The 16,622-nt window shown below is 34.5% G+C and overlaps 1 protein-coding gene across 1 annotated transcript; it reads left to right on the top strand.

Annotated features, from left to right (window-relative positions):
* Nucleotides 1-2,601: 2,601 nt before the first annotated feature.
* Nucleotides 2,602-16,207, top strand: LOC122276034 (cellulose synthase A catalytic subunit 8 [UDP-forming]). Its single transcript, XM_043085452.1, has 26 exons — nt 2,602-2,781; nt 3,185-3,281; nt 3,473-3,534; nt 3,726-3,782; nt 4,444-4,503; nt 5,356-5,412; nt 5,559-5,601; nt 5,917-5,994; nt 6,706-7,036; nt 7,106-7,256; nt 7,362-7,449; nt 7,569-7,627; nt 8,097-8,118; nt 9,052-9,303; nt 9,690-9,766; nt 9,947-10,004; nt 10,088-10,241; nt 10,615-10,881; nt 12,427-12,772; nt 12,923-13,060; nt 13,183-13,308; nt 13,392-13,604; nt 14,194-14,461; nt 14,546-14,745; nt 14,953-15,306; nt 15,422-16,207. Exons 1-26 carry the CDS (start codon nt 2,680-2,682, stop codon nt 16,004-16,006), a joined length of 4,245 nt encoding a protein of 1,414 aa, XP_042941386.1. The 5' UTR covers nt 2,602-2,679; the 3' UTR covers nt 16,007-16,207.
* The last annotated feature ends 415 nt before the right edge of the window (nt 16,208-16,622 follow it).

Genomic DNA, 16,622 nt, shown 5'->3' with positions numbered 1-16,622 from the left:
AATAGTTTATATAATAATAAGTAATTAAAGATTAGTTATTATATTTTTCTCTTTCTCCTTAACATATACCCGTGTATTAGGTGCATAAGACGTGAATTCCTAAGTATAATATACGTGTATTATACGTTTCATTAACTTAGATTATTGAGTGTTCCAAATTTAAAAATCTCATATAATATATAATACAAGTGTGTTTAATCAAAGTATTTTTTTTTTCCCCATGGTAGTAGGACGTAGCTTCCGCTAAGTCATATTCCATACGTGGGCTTGCTATGATATGCACGTGACAAAGGCCGTGATCCTTGAGCTAATCAAAAAAGAGTAAATTCGGCCAACAATTTCAAAATATATTTTATGATTTATATATATGCTATATATAGAAAATATTATACCACAAATTTTATAAAAAGATTATGTTTTAACTCTATATTGTCCCTGATCGACTCAACCAACAGTAAAATAAGAATTTCAATGTTGTCTCTATTGATTGTCTACAGGATGACATAAATTGATGAATTATAATACAAATATCAAACGACACATATTTTGAATTACCGTTTGTGTTAAACTTTTATTAAATTTTTCGTATACATCTTTGCTAAAATTATAGATGTTATAAACATGTATTGGATTATATAATACTTTGAACTAATTTTTTTATTTTCTCTAATATGTCTTAAATTATTAAGTGACATCAATAATTTTTATAAAATATATATTATTTTTTACAAATAATCATTTCATAAAATTAGACAAACGTGCTTTGCACGTTACTCCCACCTAGTATAAATAAAGTTATGTATTAATTTATATATTAATATTAATTTATTTATATTTTAAATTTAAATTAATATTATTTTTAATAAAATTTATTTTTTGACCAATCATATTAGATTGATATATATATATTAACACACAATTATATTTATAACTAGAGTTTTCTCTCTATAAAACTTTATTTTCAAAGCTATGAACTCTCTTAGCAGCAAGCCAAAATAAATTCATTGAAATTAGAGTTCGATGAAGCCAAAATAAAACAATCGACGATCAACCGTTTTGCTAATCCATATAAATCTTTCTTAAACAATTGTTCATACAATAAATAAATAAATTACTCTCGTTTAGTACTCAATTGATTACACAAATGATATGAGATGATATAAAAAATCTATAAATTATAATGAGATAATTTGTTAATAATAGTGAAATGATTTGAGTTAAATTTTTTATGAAGTTTTAGAAAATAAGAAAAAAAATTATGCACAAAATTATAAAGTTAAAATAGAGTTAGAATATAATTTTTTAATATCATTTTTATTTTAAGATTTGAAAAAGTTAAAGTATTTTTTATATATTTTTTTAAAGTTTGAGAAAGTTCTAATGATTATATAATAATTAATTAGATAAAAAAGTTAAAAATTTAAAATTTTAGAATTGAAAAATATTTATTTTTAAATAGTGTTTGGATATTGATCAGATTAAATGAAATGGAATATGATAGTTTAAAATGCTTATGAAACTAAACCAGAGCTTAGTATCTATCAATATTATATTTACACAATCCATTATAATGACTTTTCTTTTGTTTTTTTTTCCTTAAAAACTCTAATAGAAATGTTTAATGATGAGGTTTGAGTGATGACTTATTCTCAAGTTGATGTGTATAATATACCATCCATATCTATAAAAATAATAATATTTAATTTATAAGATTTAAATTTTAAAATTTATCTTTTAAATAAAATTTTGTCATATATAATACTCGATATACCAATTTGAAAATAGAATTTTTCCTGAGAGATGAACGGTAGATAAAATGCAAACAACTTATATAGCAGCTAAACTTGAGCAAAAAAGCCTACTTTTCTTTTTCGTTTATAGCATAAATAGGGATCACGTCATATCATATCATGGACATTCGATTACATGGTCAACTTAAATTCGACCTAAATAATATATTTAGTTTGTACTGAATTCAAAAATAAAAGTTTTTAGTATATTATATTATAAAATCTAAATAATTCCAATCGTGCACTAAATATCCGATTCTAGTTTCTAAATATACGCCTAGCTAGCCAAACTTGAGAGAGAGTATTATTTAAACAAAGAAGACTTTTTTCATAGTTTTGGACAAAATGATAATTTCATTTTAATAGATAAACACATAATTGGAGGGTTTAATATTTAAGAGTAATGCTACTCGTTATTCTAATTTTTATAATTTTTCTCTCATTTCATGATGTGATATTAAATAATTAAATATTATTTATTATATTTTACTTGTGAACTTATAATATAATATCATATCATGAGATACTAAAAAAATGATGAGAAAATAGATATGAATAAATTTTTTCATTTCAAAATAGAAAATCATATAGAGAAATGTTAATATTTAATAAGAACGAAATCATTAAAAATTCTCATTCCAATTCCAAATCTGACATGCTCGATCCATGTTTTTGAAGTGAATTAAAATTTTGCTAAAATAATACAAATTATAAAGTATTGAAGAATTTTCTTTATAAATTAACCTAAAAAATAAAATAAAATAATAAGAATCTGATAATCCGAGTAAAGAACCATGCATTACAATTTTACACGAATCCGGATCAAGTTGATCTAAGCAATACCCTACGCGCGTAGAGGGTGAAAAAACCGAGAGAGAGCGAAGACGACATGACGGAGAGTAGCCCGAGACGGCTTAGGGGTCACAAGGCCACGGCCACGTGCTGCATCGCCTCTCGCGAACGTCCTGGCCTCGTTGCCACTTCCGGCGAGGTAAACCTTAAACTCTCTCCTCGCCCCCTCTGTTTCCCTCTGGGAACGTTTTCTTTCACAATTTCATCCTTTTTTGGGTGGTTAAGAGAGTTGGAAACAAAGTCAATTTAAAATATGGAATCACGGACTTTTCAATTCTGGGGACTTGGCTTGAGCATGTCCAATTCCTCACTCAGGAGATTCTTTTATGGCTATTTGACTTTACTTTAGCTGAGGTTTTCACTTTTTAGATGAATTAAAACAATGTGGTGCTGTTATATTCAATGCGAAGAACCAAAAAAGAAAGGTCTTGTTATCTTCTCAGTTACACTAGGTTTTGGTTAGAAATGAGGAGGATTTACGATATATAAGTTAATGAATCCTCAAGATTTTATGTTCTTATTCGGGGCGTTTAATGAAATAGGATGGTTGCATTTGCTGGTTTGATATGCGATGCAAAGACGTGCAACTTGTGATGGATGTTGCAAAGGAACCCGTTTCATCATTATGTTTCAAGTCAGGTCGGTATGATTGTCTTTGTTAATATATATAAATATTTTTATGGATATTAAATCCTTATATCTCGTCAATAGTTAATTCTCTCAAACCCGATTTGATTGGTAATGTATTTAGTGTTTGATTGAGTTCGCTGTTTACTTTATATTCAAAGCTTTACTTATTATCTTTTGCAAATAATCGCTGCTTGAATCAGGGAATGAAGAGATTATTTGTGTTTCTTCAGGAAAGGAGGTCAAGTGTTTTGATGTGCACATGGTATTCCTTTCTCGGACCCTGTGTTGAATTTTTGGAATTTTTATGCATTTCTGATTTTAGAGTCGCTATTGTTACATATAGCTTATTGCACAGGGCTCATTCTTACATTTGTAGTTTCTAGAAAACGGTAAATCTTATCATGGTCACTATGTGATGTTCTCTCTCTTTTTTCCCCCCTTATTCTTTCGGAGGCTGCTGCATGGAAGCCATTGGAGGCTTATACTTACAATAAAGAGGAGATAAATCAGGTAGAAATATTAGTCATGCTTCTTATTACCTAACTATAATTGTTGTAGTTTTCACTGATGTGTCCATATATTACTTCTGTTAAAAGTTAAAAGAATGTAATTAGGTTCTATACTTCATATTGGAGATGGGTTCCTTGTTGCTGTTTCATGTTTAATTATTTGTTTGAGTTTGGAGTTGTTTCCTTACAGGAGCCAAGTTGGTCACATGAATTGATGCTCATTCCTTGCAACGTTTAACTATTTTTAAATTAAAAATTTGGAATATGAGTTTCCGGCATCAAAATAGAGTCAGTATTTGCAGCTACATTTTATGGCTTCTGCATTTTTTTTCATCTACATTTCACTCTGTTTTCAATCGATTTAAGTATTTAGCACTGTAATTATTATTTTTAACATGTAAATAAATTTTATTAATACAATAATAGGGATAGCCTACGTACTCAGGTAGTATACAGTTAGCACTATAATTATTTTGGGGCCTATTCAATGACATTTTCCCTCCTGTTTTAGCGATGGTAGTTGTTGTGTGTGTGTTTGTACTATTCATGTTTTTCTGCTAGCTTATTGGTTTGCTAGACTACCTCTGTATGTCTAGGCTACAAGATGTTTTGGTGATGGTAATCTTAGCTCTTCCAAAATAACCTTGTTTCCATCTATGCAGGTTGTATGCAACTCTAAGTCCACTTTTCTTGCTGCTGCAGACGATGGTGGTGAAGTGAAGGTACTTTCTATGAATTAATTCAATGGTTGTTTCTCTTAGTAATGTATGTGTTGAGTTGTATGCATTATTTTCAGCTCATGGCGCTTTTATGCCAAATGTTTCTTCACTGCATTTGTTATGTATTCAACAGCTCGTGGGGGCGGGGGTTTAGTTTGGGGGAAGGGGTCTCCTAGCATCTGCTCAGCTTAGGTTGATATGTTTTAGTTGACAAAAATTTATCTTCTTATTGGCCTTGCATGTCAGCATCATCTTTAACGATGCTTATTTCTGTCATAGAGGGTTTTTGTGAATATTTAAAATGCTTATTTCGTATTGTACACTGTTTCTACCCACATGTTTAGTGTGGAGGCAACGGATCAAGTTGTGAATTATAAGTGTGCTTTTATTTATTGGAAACAATTGAGTAAATGTCTTGAGTCATGAATTTTAAATCAGGAATTCATGGATTCTGTATATAGTTGATTATTTCTTTCAGTCTATTCAGAAAACTATACATTTCCACGTGATATGGGAATTAGACATAATATAATAAAAATATATAATTTGATTTATGACAGAAGACATGATTTTACTATTGTGCTTAGTCTCTATGATTTCATATGATTATTTTTACTCTTGTTGTTACCTCAGATACATCATCCTATCCTTCCTTGCAACTATTCTCAGTTAGTTGAAGTCTTGAAGGGTTTATTTTTTCAATTTAACCATTCGTGTTTCCTCTTGGTCTACTTCTCTCTTTGGCCAATGAAATTCATTTTCATCTTATGGTATTCTTAAGTGCAAGAACAAGAATAAAAGTTAGTAATTCTTTTTTACTGTGGTTAGCTGCTGATCATATGATCTCTATGGCAGATCATTGACATCCACCAGCATTGCCTTTATAAAACACTAAGGGCTGGCCATTCAAGTGTATCCTGGTAAATTTAAAAGTATTCCCTGTTTAGTAGACCTTCACCATGTGCCATCTATGTAACATGTTCTGTTCTTTTACGTTGCTTGACTTGTCTGTTTTTAGACATTTCTAGTACTTCTATCACCTTAACTCTATATTCTAGATCTGTAGCAGTGTGCAATTTCTTCCTTGGAGACCTTGGGAAGGTACTTCTTGTATTTATTTTGTAACCCTCTCTCTCTCTCTCTCTCTCTCTCTCTCTCTCTCTCTCTCTGATGTCCACTCACGCTTGCACTTGAGTCTCAATGATGACATAGGAGCCATGGTTAATGTGGATGCAGCTAGGGTCGTTAGGGATTCCTTATTTGACATTAATCTTCTCACATGTTGACCGAACGGTTGTTGAACGACTAACATGTAACATGAATGCTATCTTTGCTACTTTTCCCAAAATCTAATAGTAGTTTCTGAACCGTTAACAATTCTTTTGAGTACCAATTTCTGCTTGTGTATGTCAGCAGTTATTACTGGAGGTCTTGACTCAAGGCTAGTTTTGTGGGACTTCTCCAAAGGGCGCCCTTACAAAATTCTTGATTTCAGTATGTATCTGTCTACTCTGGTCTCTTTTTATCTCTAGTATTTGATTTTGCACTCTCCAATACCTTAATGTGGTTTAATCAAAATGAGATTTGTTCCCCCACTTCTCATGGGCTTTGAAAAGCATCAAATCTAGCATGCTAGTCTTGGAACATGAATTGTCTACCCACCTCAGCTTATATTACATACATCTGTTCCGAAACAGGGTTAGTTTTTCATCTTTTCATCCTATGCAAAGTGCGAAGCAATCCTTATGGTGAGAATATAATCTTCTTGCAATCTTGTAAATTGATGAAAATATATATATTTTTCGGTTGTAATTTCAAGTTCTATTTAACTGTCAGACCTTTGACCTGTAGTCTCCCAAAGATTGATGCGAGTATATGTTGCTTGGGCAATAGTTACCAGTTTGTGAAGTTGTGGTTAAGAAGTGGACTTCACAGAAAGCAGGTGAATTTGTGGTGGAAATGGAATTTAACCAAATAATTGATAAAGAGTTAAATTGAAAACTTTACAGCCTCTCACAAATTATACAATGTTATTTTTTACAATAATGTGATTAGTATATTACAAGTCAATTATAAAAGATGGATAGACCTTACATATGTCGCATGATTCTACTAATGATTTTATACATCATGAAAACAAATGGAGTCTTGGTGTAGTATCAATGCATGAACTAATTCAACCTTGCCATGTTTTGTAAACTGCAGGTTTGCCTGACGCGAACGGTAGTGGTAGTTCGGGACAATGCTTTAATCCTGCTTTTGTTCATGCACTAGCAGTTTCAGAAGTTGATATGTTGGACAACTTAGGCAAGATGTGTGCTGTCGCGAGGGGTGATGGTGCTGTTGATGTGATTAGTATCGAGTTAGAACTTGCTGCTATGAGGTCAAAAAGCTCTACAAAACCCCGGAAAGGATCTCAATCAAGGTCTAAAGACGGTAGTCCGAGTGGTGAGGTAGAAAACCCAGATCAAAGCAGACAAACGAGGTTGCATTTGGATTACTCATTTGGGGGGCATACTGCTGCTGTCTCTTGTGTGTAAGTGCTTTGCTTGTATGCAACTAAATGAAACAAAATTTAGCATATTTTAACAACTACTCGCTGCAGGGCGTTCTCTTTGTTTGGGGAGAGAGGGAAATTCATTATTTCAGGAGGAAATGATAAGTCTGTGAAGGTCTGGGATTGGTCCAGATACCTTGATGCAGGGCAATCTGATGGCAACAACAATCCACATTTGAACATCAATCTCAGCAAAAAAGTGAGTTCTTATTGCATTCCGCAAACTTCTTGGATCTCTGTTTCTTGTCTCTCTTCGTCTCTGTTTGTATAGGGCTTCTCATCTTGTGTGCTTAAACTTTGGCAGGTCAATTGGCTTTGCACCACTCCAACTGAAACAGAAAACCTTGTTGTTTGTGATACAACAAAAGTTGTGAAAGTCTATTCTGTATCGTAGATAAAAGCTGCCCGTCATTGAATTTGTGGATAGATATTCCCAACTTTGGAGGGCAAACCCATCTTTGGCATAGTGGAAGATTATTGACAGTTTGCTTAGGTTGTCTTTTTACTCCAGGGACCATGCTTCATTCTGTGCTTCCTATGATGGTTGAGATCTCAAGGATACTTGGCAGGGTTCTTAACAATAAGCTCAATTAAATGACATGGTGCGGCTGCCTGTTTGAGGGCATATCAATGGACTTTAAGATTATTTAAGTTGGGAGTAGTTGGTCTTTAGTATATGACATGTAACTGGATTAGAGTAACTAGTTATATGTCTGTGGTTTTTCGGTGAAGCCCCTCATGCCATTGAGGATCTTACGGAGATCTATTCCTCGGGAAATGGTTTTAAGGTTTTCATTTTTGTTACCATGATGATGTAATTTTTGTTTGTATTCCTTGTATACTCAAATCCAATCGGATTCATCTGCATTCTACTAAACATCCCCCCATCATTCACAATCTGAATTTACTCTATTAAATTCTTCTCTGCAGCCGCATTATTATTATTATTATTATTATTGTCATTAATAGACATTTTCAGTTATACCTCGTTCTTTTATGAGCTTGTCTCCGGGGTATATTCTTAATATATGATTTTCAGGACATGGATTCACAATCATGTGGTATGCAGGTTGCACATTCTTGCACATTCCTCGGAATGCATGGCTTTAACATGAATGATCTACCGATTGATGGGATTGTGCTAAACAGAAATGTGTAAATCAGAGAACGACTTCAATTTGGGACTGAAGAAAGAGCCTACTCTTGATTGGAATGCCCTTTAATTGTTTTCTGTTGGAGAGACCGAGTATAATTCACCTTCCACAATAATCAGATGAAACATCTCCAGAGAAGATGCACTGAAAAACCGAATGCTAGTACAATCAGATTGAAGTTGGGTTTTTATGCAAAACCCATTTAACGGAGAATGTGGAAAAGTTTGTTTTCAAATTAGACAAATGCTTGTCACCATGAACCTAACATGATCATTTATGACGGACCATTCGATCCATGGTGGTGGGATTTGTGGTCTGCATCTCTAACCTTAAAGTAGTACTTGAAGAACAATGTCGCAAATTGCAATTCCGACGACTAGAGCTAGCAACTTCGATTTTAGTTGAGGTTAGGCCTATTTTAAGAAGACCAAATGTCCAAAACTACCTGACCCACATTTAATAGTACTGCCGGCCTCAATCCATTAATGTAGAGCACCAATTGTGATGTTGGATGCCAGGCTGCTGATCTTCCTTGAAGACTTGTCTGCAAGGTTGGTTAGTTAAAGATGTACCTTGCCCAACCGAAAGCTTCCTTAGACTTCCCGCAAAATTTTAAATTCTCTTTTCTTCATACCAAAAAAATAGACGTTGCTTCTCATCTCTCTCTGTCTCTGCAGATCAATGACACCAACACCCCAACCTACAGGCCCCTCCAACCACCGCCCTCCAACCCTTCTCAGTATAATAAAAATGTTTGCACCGTCCTCTCGCAAAATCCAGCAATACCCTACTTGGGAATAGGGTTATTCATATAAAGCTATTGAAGCAAGAAAGATTGAGAAGCACACGGAGAGACCCCTCGGAAAATCTGGTTAAGGTGTTGCGTCCATAAGGTAAGGGGAAGTGAAACCAATATGATGGAGTCTGGGGTTCCTGTTTGCAACTCTTGTGGTGAGCAAGTTGGGGTCAATAACAATGGAGAGGTGTTTGTGGCTTGCCATGAATGCAATTTCTCCATTTGCAAGGCTTGTGTTGATTATGAGATTAAGGAAGGCCGGAAAGCATGCTTGAGGTGTGCTGCTCCATATGAAGGTAACTCTCCAGCTCTGGAATTTCAAATTCAAATTTATTTGCGATTGTTTGAAGGGTTCATCTTTTGCATCATATGATTCGGAAATGACCATTAAAGAGGATATCAACATGACTATAACTAGCTCTGAGAATATTATGAGTTCATATAATGCTCAACTGTTTTCTGACATATTTATTGGTGTTGAGAGGAAGGGGATTAGAAATCCTCTTTCTATTGTGAAATATAGTAAATACTTTCTTTAATTATACCTTTCTAATAAAAAGAAATTACGTTGCTCTAGTCTGGATTGCTCTGTGTCTTCTATAATAGGCAGTCTTCTGAATGCTAACGTTGGGATTCTTTGATTTAAATTCCTAAACTGATAGTGTGACTATGAATCCTGTAGATAAGTCAATCGACGAAGCTGAACTAAAGGCATCCGGCGATCGATCCACAATGGCTGCTCACCTTAATGATTCTCAGGTAAGAATGTCACCATGCGTTCTTTGATTTACATACAACTCTAGTTGGAGGTAGTATGATTTATAATTTTGGGAAGTGGATGAAAACCGCTGTCCTTGTGATGGTGATTGAATGTTCAAGTTTTAAGTACATTATGAGAATGGTAGAATGTTCACAGCTTAGTATCATTCATTTTGGCAGGTACAGGATGTTGGAGTTCATGCCAGACATGTCAGTAGTGTCTCTACGGTGGATAGTGGTAAGTAACATTGATCTCTGGTGTCAATATTTATTTTTGGTCTTCTACAATAATTTTAGTAACTGATTGATGTTTTCTTGAAGAAATGAATGATGAGACTGGGAATCCAATATGGAAGAACAGAGTAGAGAGTTGGAAGGATAAGAAGAACAAGAAGAAAAAGGCTGCAACCAAGGCCGAAATTAAGGCTAAAAAGGATGATGAAATTCCACCAGAGCAGCAGATGGAAGAGAAACAGTAAGTTCAAATAAACTTCATTTCAACTGTGAATATATGAGCAACGTAGAAGAGAATATATTTAAGTTGATCCTAACAAGAGGTCTCCTGAAGGATTACCTGAGGGAAGATGTTTTTTCTTTTCCAAAGAACTATTACCTAATCCATGTGTCGCTTGATGGTTGTCGGTTGGATATTTTCTTTGTGGTAATCTGTGGATGAAAGGAACTAATCGTTATTAAATCGAGTACAAATCTATTTCAATGGGAGACATGAGATAGTTTCTCACATTTTTTACTATATATTTTGAACCATTCTCTATTGAAATATTGATATTTGCATTTGTCCTACAAAATTTATAAACATTAATGAGATGTGCTGATTTCTTTCGCAGGTCCCCAGAGGCTGTACAGATACTTTCAAGTGTTATTCCAATTCCATCCAGCAAACTGACACCATACAGATGTGTTATAATTATGCGACTTGTAGTTTTATCGCTCTTTTTCCATTACCGAATAACAAACCCCGTAGACAGTGCTTTTGGCCTTTGGCTCACTTCTGTCATATGTGAGATCTGGTTTGCTGTTTCTTGGGTATTGGATCAGTTCCCTAAATGGTCTCCAATCAACAGAGAGACATATATCGATGAGCTATCTGCAAGGTACACATGCTCTATTACTCAAATTCATATTGTTGTAGATGTCAAAGGTCCAAGCTATAGTATCTTGGAAATGGTTTAATACTGCAACAAGATTTCATGTATCTACCTACCATTAATATCGTTAACCTCTCTGAAACTCAGATTTTTCTCGTTTCTGAAAATTTAGCAGTAAGGCTGGTTAGGAACATTGTCAACGACTCAACGGGTGTTTCTGCATCAACCCCATGCTAAATTACCTGCAAGTAAAACCAAAGCTTACTAGATTTGACGATGGCCGGCTCAATATGTTGTAGGGCTAAGGCAGAAATTTTGAACGAGGTTTTTTTTTTTTTTTTTTTTTTTAAAAGAAAAGAAAATAATTTTAAATTTAATTTTTACATTACTTTTTTATTTAAAAATAATTCCTATCATTTAGCAAAGTAAATTACTGATTAGAATTTTATATTACATTTTCAACTAATAATCGATTTAATTTTTGTTAGAAAATTATCGGTTTAGAGAGGATTTGATCTAATTTAATTTTACAAGACGTGCTTTATACTTTTAGGGTTGGTTTGGATTCAAAAATGAGATGATAGTTTTAGATGAAAGATGAAAATTGAATAAAATATTATTAAAATATTATTTATTATTATTATTATTATTTTAGAATTTAAAATTTTTGAATTGAGATTTGAAAAAGTTGAATTGTTTATTATATTTTGTGCATGAATTTGAAAAAATTGTAATAATGAGATAAGGTGAGATGAAATACTTTTCAAATTTAAATGGAGCTTTATAAGCAATTATAATCATTATTTTCAATAAAGTTCTATAAACAATCTACGCATTTGGAAAAATTTTGGCCCTTGCCTCTTTAAAGGATAATACAAAAACTTTTTATGGACACTCGAAAATTAAGTTTTGTTATTTATAATTTTCACATTATATATTAAATTAATAATGACAAAGGATAAGTGTATTTTTAGAAGGAGTATGGAAAATAATTATTACGTTGAAATACTTTTAAAACTAGTAATGATATAATATCTATTTGATATTTTTGATGTTTTTTCATTGAGTTAATTTATTTTTTCAATTAGGTCTTTTTTCTTTATAATTAATTTTACTTAAAAATTTTTTGGAACCTTCTTCCACTAAGAGCCTTAGACAATTACCTAAGTTGCCTAATGGAAGAGCTGCCCTGGATTTGACATGCATTGAGAGATTAGAGAAATAGTAAATATATCTATTGAATATTCATAAATGGTAATTAGGTTTAGTTTGGCCATTATAAATTATTATCTCAAATTTAAAATTCTTATCTCATCATTACAACTTTTTTAAATTCCCATACAAAATTAATAAATAATTCAATTTTTCTTAATTTTTTTAAATATCAAAATAATAATAATATTTCATCTTAAAACTCAAAATTCTCATTTGTGAAACCGAACCTAAGTGCTAGCATACCTGACGCTGGACCAGATTAATGAAGCAAAGTTTACAAATAAATGTAAGAACTATTGTTGAACTTGAATAATGGTAAACTCACTGCCATTTCAGGTATGAAAGGGAAGGTGAACCGTCTGAGCTTGCTGCTGTGGATTTCTTTGTGAGTACAGTCGATCCGATGAAAGAACCCCCACTGATCACTGCCAATACTGTGCTTTCCATCCTTGCGGTGGACTACCCTGTCGATAAAGTCTCCTGCTATGTGTCTGATGATGGAGCTGCGATGCTTTCATTTGAATCTCTTGTTGAAACTGCTGACTTTGCAAGGAAGTGGGTACCATTCTGCAAAAAATATGCCATTGAACCACGTGCACCAGAGTTTTACTTTGCACAGAAGATTGACTACTTGAGGGATAAAGTGCAACCTTCTTTTGTGAAGGAACGTAGAGCAATGAAGGCAAGTAGCTGAAACTGCTTCAGGATAAAACTCAATTAATATCTTAATTATGTGTATGTAAATAGCCTGTTAGATTTATGGCAGTGATGAATTATGTATTATGTGTTTCTGAAAGCAACCGTCTCGATGTTTGTTTTTGTTTTGTTACAGAGAGATTATGAAGAGTTTAAAGTGCGAATTAATGCTTTAGTTGCAAAGGCTCAGAAAATGCCAGAAGAAGGTTGGACTATGGAAGATGGAACACCTTGGCCAGGGAATAACAGCCGTGACCACCCAGGCATGATTCAGGTCAATCTAGCCTATAGCTGATTTTCTAATTTAAAATTTACGTTAGTTGGGCAATATTTAGCTTTCAAATTTCTTGTTTAGTATTGTGAATATTCACATAAAACCATTTTTCACGTCTTCAGGTTTTCCTTGGGCATAGTGGTACTCATGACATTGAGGGGAATGAACTTCCCCGACTGGTTTATGTCTCCAGAGAGAAAAGACCAGGCTACCAACACCACAAGAAAGCTGGTGCTGAAAATGCTCTGGTATGTTTAAATTTCAACGAAATTAAATGATTGCATGGGAACATCAACATTTCAGTAACACTTGAATTCTTGGTTTTATTCAGGTTAGGGTGTCTGCAGTTCTTACCAATGCGCCTTACATCCTCAATCTTGACTGTGATCACTATGTTAATAATAGCAAGGCAATTCGAGAGGCAATGTGTTTCTTGATGGACCCTCAAGTTCGTGGAGACGTATGCTACGTGCAGTTTCCTCAGAGATTTGATGGCATTGATCGAAGTGACAGATACGCCAATCGCAACACAGTTTTCTTTGATGTAAGTTTAAAGCTAAAGCTAGCATACATGCTGCATTCGTTCAAATCGTGTCATCATTTTCTTTTATAGTATAACATTTTTATTTTAAGTAGGAATTTAGTAACTCTAATCAGAAATAAGAATAACATGGGTTTTGAACTATTATCAGAAACTCAACCATTATAAAAAGATTTTATAACTTGTAGTTGATTGACCTGTTTGGGAGTTTTGATAATTAGTTCAAATAATAAAAAAATGAGTTTCAATTTTTTAATTTTCTGGCTAGTATCAAGGATACATTATTTGGTTTTTGACTTTGTATCCTGAAAATTCCAATACTTTTGACTCAGTTTTGTATTCAAGCTGTGATTTCGAGTTATGTTTCAGTATAAATCAAAATGTTCTATTATCAAAATTTATGTAGAAAGTGTCGTATTACGCGATTTTCATATTATCGTATCCCTTTTATAGTAAAATGGAAGATTTGGATGGAAAAAAAGAAAAAAGAAAAGAAAAAGAAGCCAATGCTGTAATGGCCATGACAGATCCCTGCATAATTACACAAGTTGTGGAGCTTTTGAGATTTGAGAATATCTTCACTCAATTTCAGGTCAACATGAAAGGACTAGATGGCATTCAAGGACCAGTTTATGTGGGAACAGGTTGTGTTTTCAACAGGCAAGCTCTTTATGGCTACGGGCCTGCTTCTTTGCCCAGCTTACCTAAGGCTTCCTCCTCCTCATCGTCATGCTCATGGTGTGGATGCTGCTCTTGTTGCTGCCCCTCCAAGAAGACCTCTAAAGATCCCTCAGAAGTATACAGAGATGCAAAACGTGAAGAGCTCGATGCTGCCATCTTTAACCTCAGGGAGATTGATAGTAAGTCTACTTATCAAGGCAATTGCATTTTATGGAAATAATTAAAAGACCTTTCAATAAATAGGATGCGCTTTCCTTGTGCAGATTATGATGAGCATGAAAGGTCAATGCTGATCTCACAGATGAGCTTTGAGAAAACTTTTGGCTTGTCCTCCGTATTTATTGAGTCCACACTGATGGAAAATGGAGGAGTGCCTGATTCTGTCAACCCATCAACATTGATCAAGGAAGCAATTCATGTCATTGGCTGTGGTTATGAAGAGAAGACTGCATGGGGAAAAGAGGTGGACTTCTCTATTATTGCAATTGGACAAGAATGTGAAATACATTGAAACACCTTTGTTAATTTAGGATTCTAACAGATAACTGGATTCCAGCTACAAACTTAATTTCAGCATTTACCCCTGATCTTTCACTTGAGCATTAACCATTACTAAATCTTACTTTGAAGACAGTGCATTAATTCAAAATTTCGTGTTCTGAATTTGCAGATTGGTTGGATATATGGTTCAGTCACTGAGGATATTTTAACGGGTTTCAAGATGCATTGTAGAGGATGGAGATCAATTTACTGCATGCCCGTAAGGCCTGCATTCAAAGGGTCAGCCCCTATCAACCTTTCTGATCGACTGCATCAAGTTCTCCGGTGGGCACTTGGATCTGTTGAGATTTTCCTTAGCAGACACTGTCCGCTATGGTATGGATTTGCAGGAGGCCGCCTCAAGTGGCTTCAAAGACTAGCCTACATAAACACCATTGTTTATCCATTTACATCCCTCCCTCTTGTTGCTTATTGCACAATCCCAGCAATCTGCCTTCTCACAGGAAAATTTATCATACCAACGGTAACTCCTTCTACTCACCCTTAAAATTAAAGATCGAGTCTTGCTACAGTCCTGTTTTTCATGGTCATTTTCCTCAGAAAGCTATTTTCACAACATACCTTTACGTTTGATGCAGTTGTCCAACGTTGCAAGTATGCTCTTTCTGGGCCTTTTCATCTCCATTATTGTGACCAGCGTGCTTGAGCTGCGGTGGAGTGGTGTCAGCATTGAAGACTGGTGGCGCAATGAACAGTTCTGGGTTATTGGAGGTGTTTCGGCCCATCTCTTTGCTGTTTTCCAAGGATTCCTGAAGATGTTGGCCGGCGTTGATACCAATTTCACCGTCACTTCAAAAGCAGCTGACGATGGAGAATTTGGTGAGCTCTACCTTGTCAAGTGGACAACAGTTTTGATCCCTCCGACAACACTCATCATCGTCAATATGGTGGGTGTTGTGGCTGGATTTTCGGATGCTCTTAATAAAGGATACGAAGCATGGGGGCCACTCTTTGGCAAGGTTTTCTTTTCCTTCTGGGTTATTCTCCATCTTTACCCCTTCCTAAAGGGTCTCATGGGTCGCCAAAACCGGACTCCAACCATTGTTGTTCTGTGGTCGGTGCTGTTGGCCTCAGTCTTTTCGCTTGTCTGGGTGAAGATAAATCCCTTTGTGGGCAGTGCTGATGCAACCGTCGCCCAAAGCTGCATTTCTATAGATTGTTAGGTCTCTCTCTCTCTCTCTCTCTCTCTCTTGATGCTTCCAAGAATTTTCCATCCAATATGATGATGATTTTGATTGCCACTTGTTAAAGTGAGAATCATGCTTAGCTCTTTGTTGAGTGTTCCAGACATATTGATGTAAGTTTTAGACAAATACGTATTGATATTTTGAGTGCTGGATAATCTGTTTGCGAACCGAGAAAAATATTTTCTTCCATGAGTTGAAATTCTACAGAGAATGAGATGCCAGGAAAACACCTGTCGAATTCTTTTGTTTTATCTCCAATCACTCGGCATTAGAACAGTGGAACTGCTGGTTAAGTTAACATATCACTTTCATAGTGTCTGACAGGGTCTTAAACCCATGTTTTTAGGGAATAATGTGGGTTCGAGCCGCAGAATATTGGCCCCAACGGTCACTTACAAGAATGTGCACTAAAACTTGTTACCGTTTCTTCGCCACGAAACTTGAGATCCCAGAAAGTAGTTTAGTTTGATAATCTACCCCTGTTGCTTCTAACCCAAAAGTTAAGTACTTTGAACATTCAAGAAAATTTGCCCAAAAAAAATTCAAGAAAATGTCTGCAGTAGAACATTTTGTGGACAAAGTTCAAAGCAGT

This window comes from Carya illinoinensis, chromosome 9, assembly GCF_018687715.1.
Source record: "Carya illinoinensis cultivar Pawnee chromosome 9, C.illinoinensisPawnee_v1, whole genome shotgun sequence".
In the NCBI taxonomy this organism is placed as follows: Eukaryota; Viridiplantae; Streptophyta; class Magnoliopsida; order Fagales; family Juglandaceae; genus Carya; species Carya illinoinensis.
This window is presented reverse-complemented; position numbering and strand designations above follow the sequence as displayed.

Bases quoted from the DNA above. Each gene is read 5' to 3' on its own strand.
- LOC122276034 (XM_043085452.1), top strand. From the start codon at position 2,680: ATGACGGAGAGTAGCCCGAGACGGCTTAGGGGTCACAAGGCCACGGCC. The intron at 7,257-7,361 runs GTGAGTTCTTAT...AAACTTTGGCAG, and splicing joins ACATCAATCTCAGCAAAAAA to GTCAATTGGCTTTGCACCAC. The intron at 13,061-13,182 runs GTCAATCTAGCC...TCACGTCTTCAG, and splicing joins ACCACCCAGGCATGATTCAG to GTTTTCCTTGGGCATAGTGG.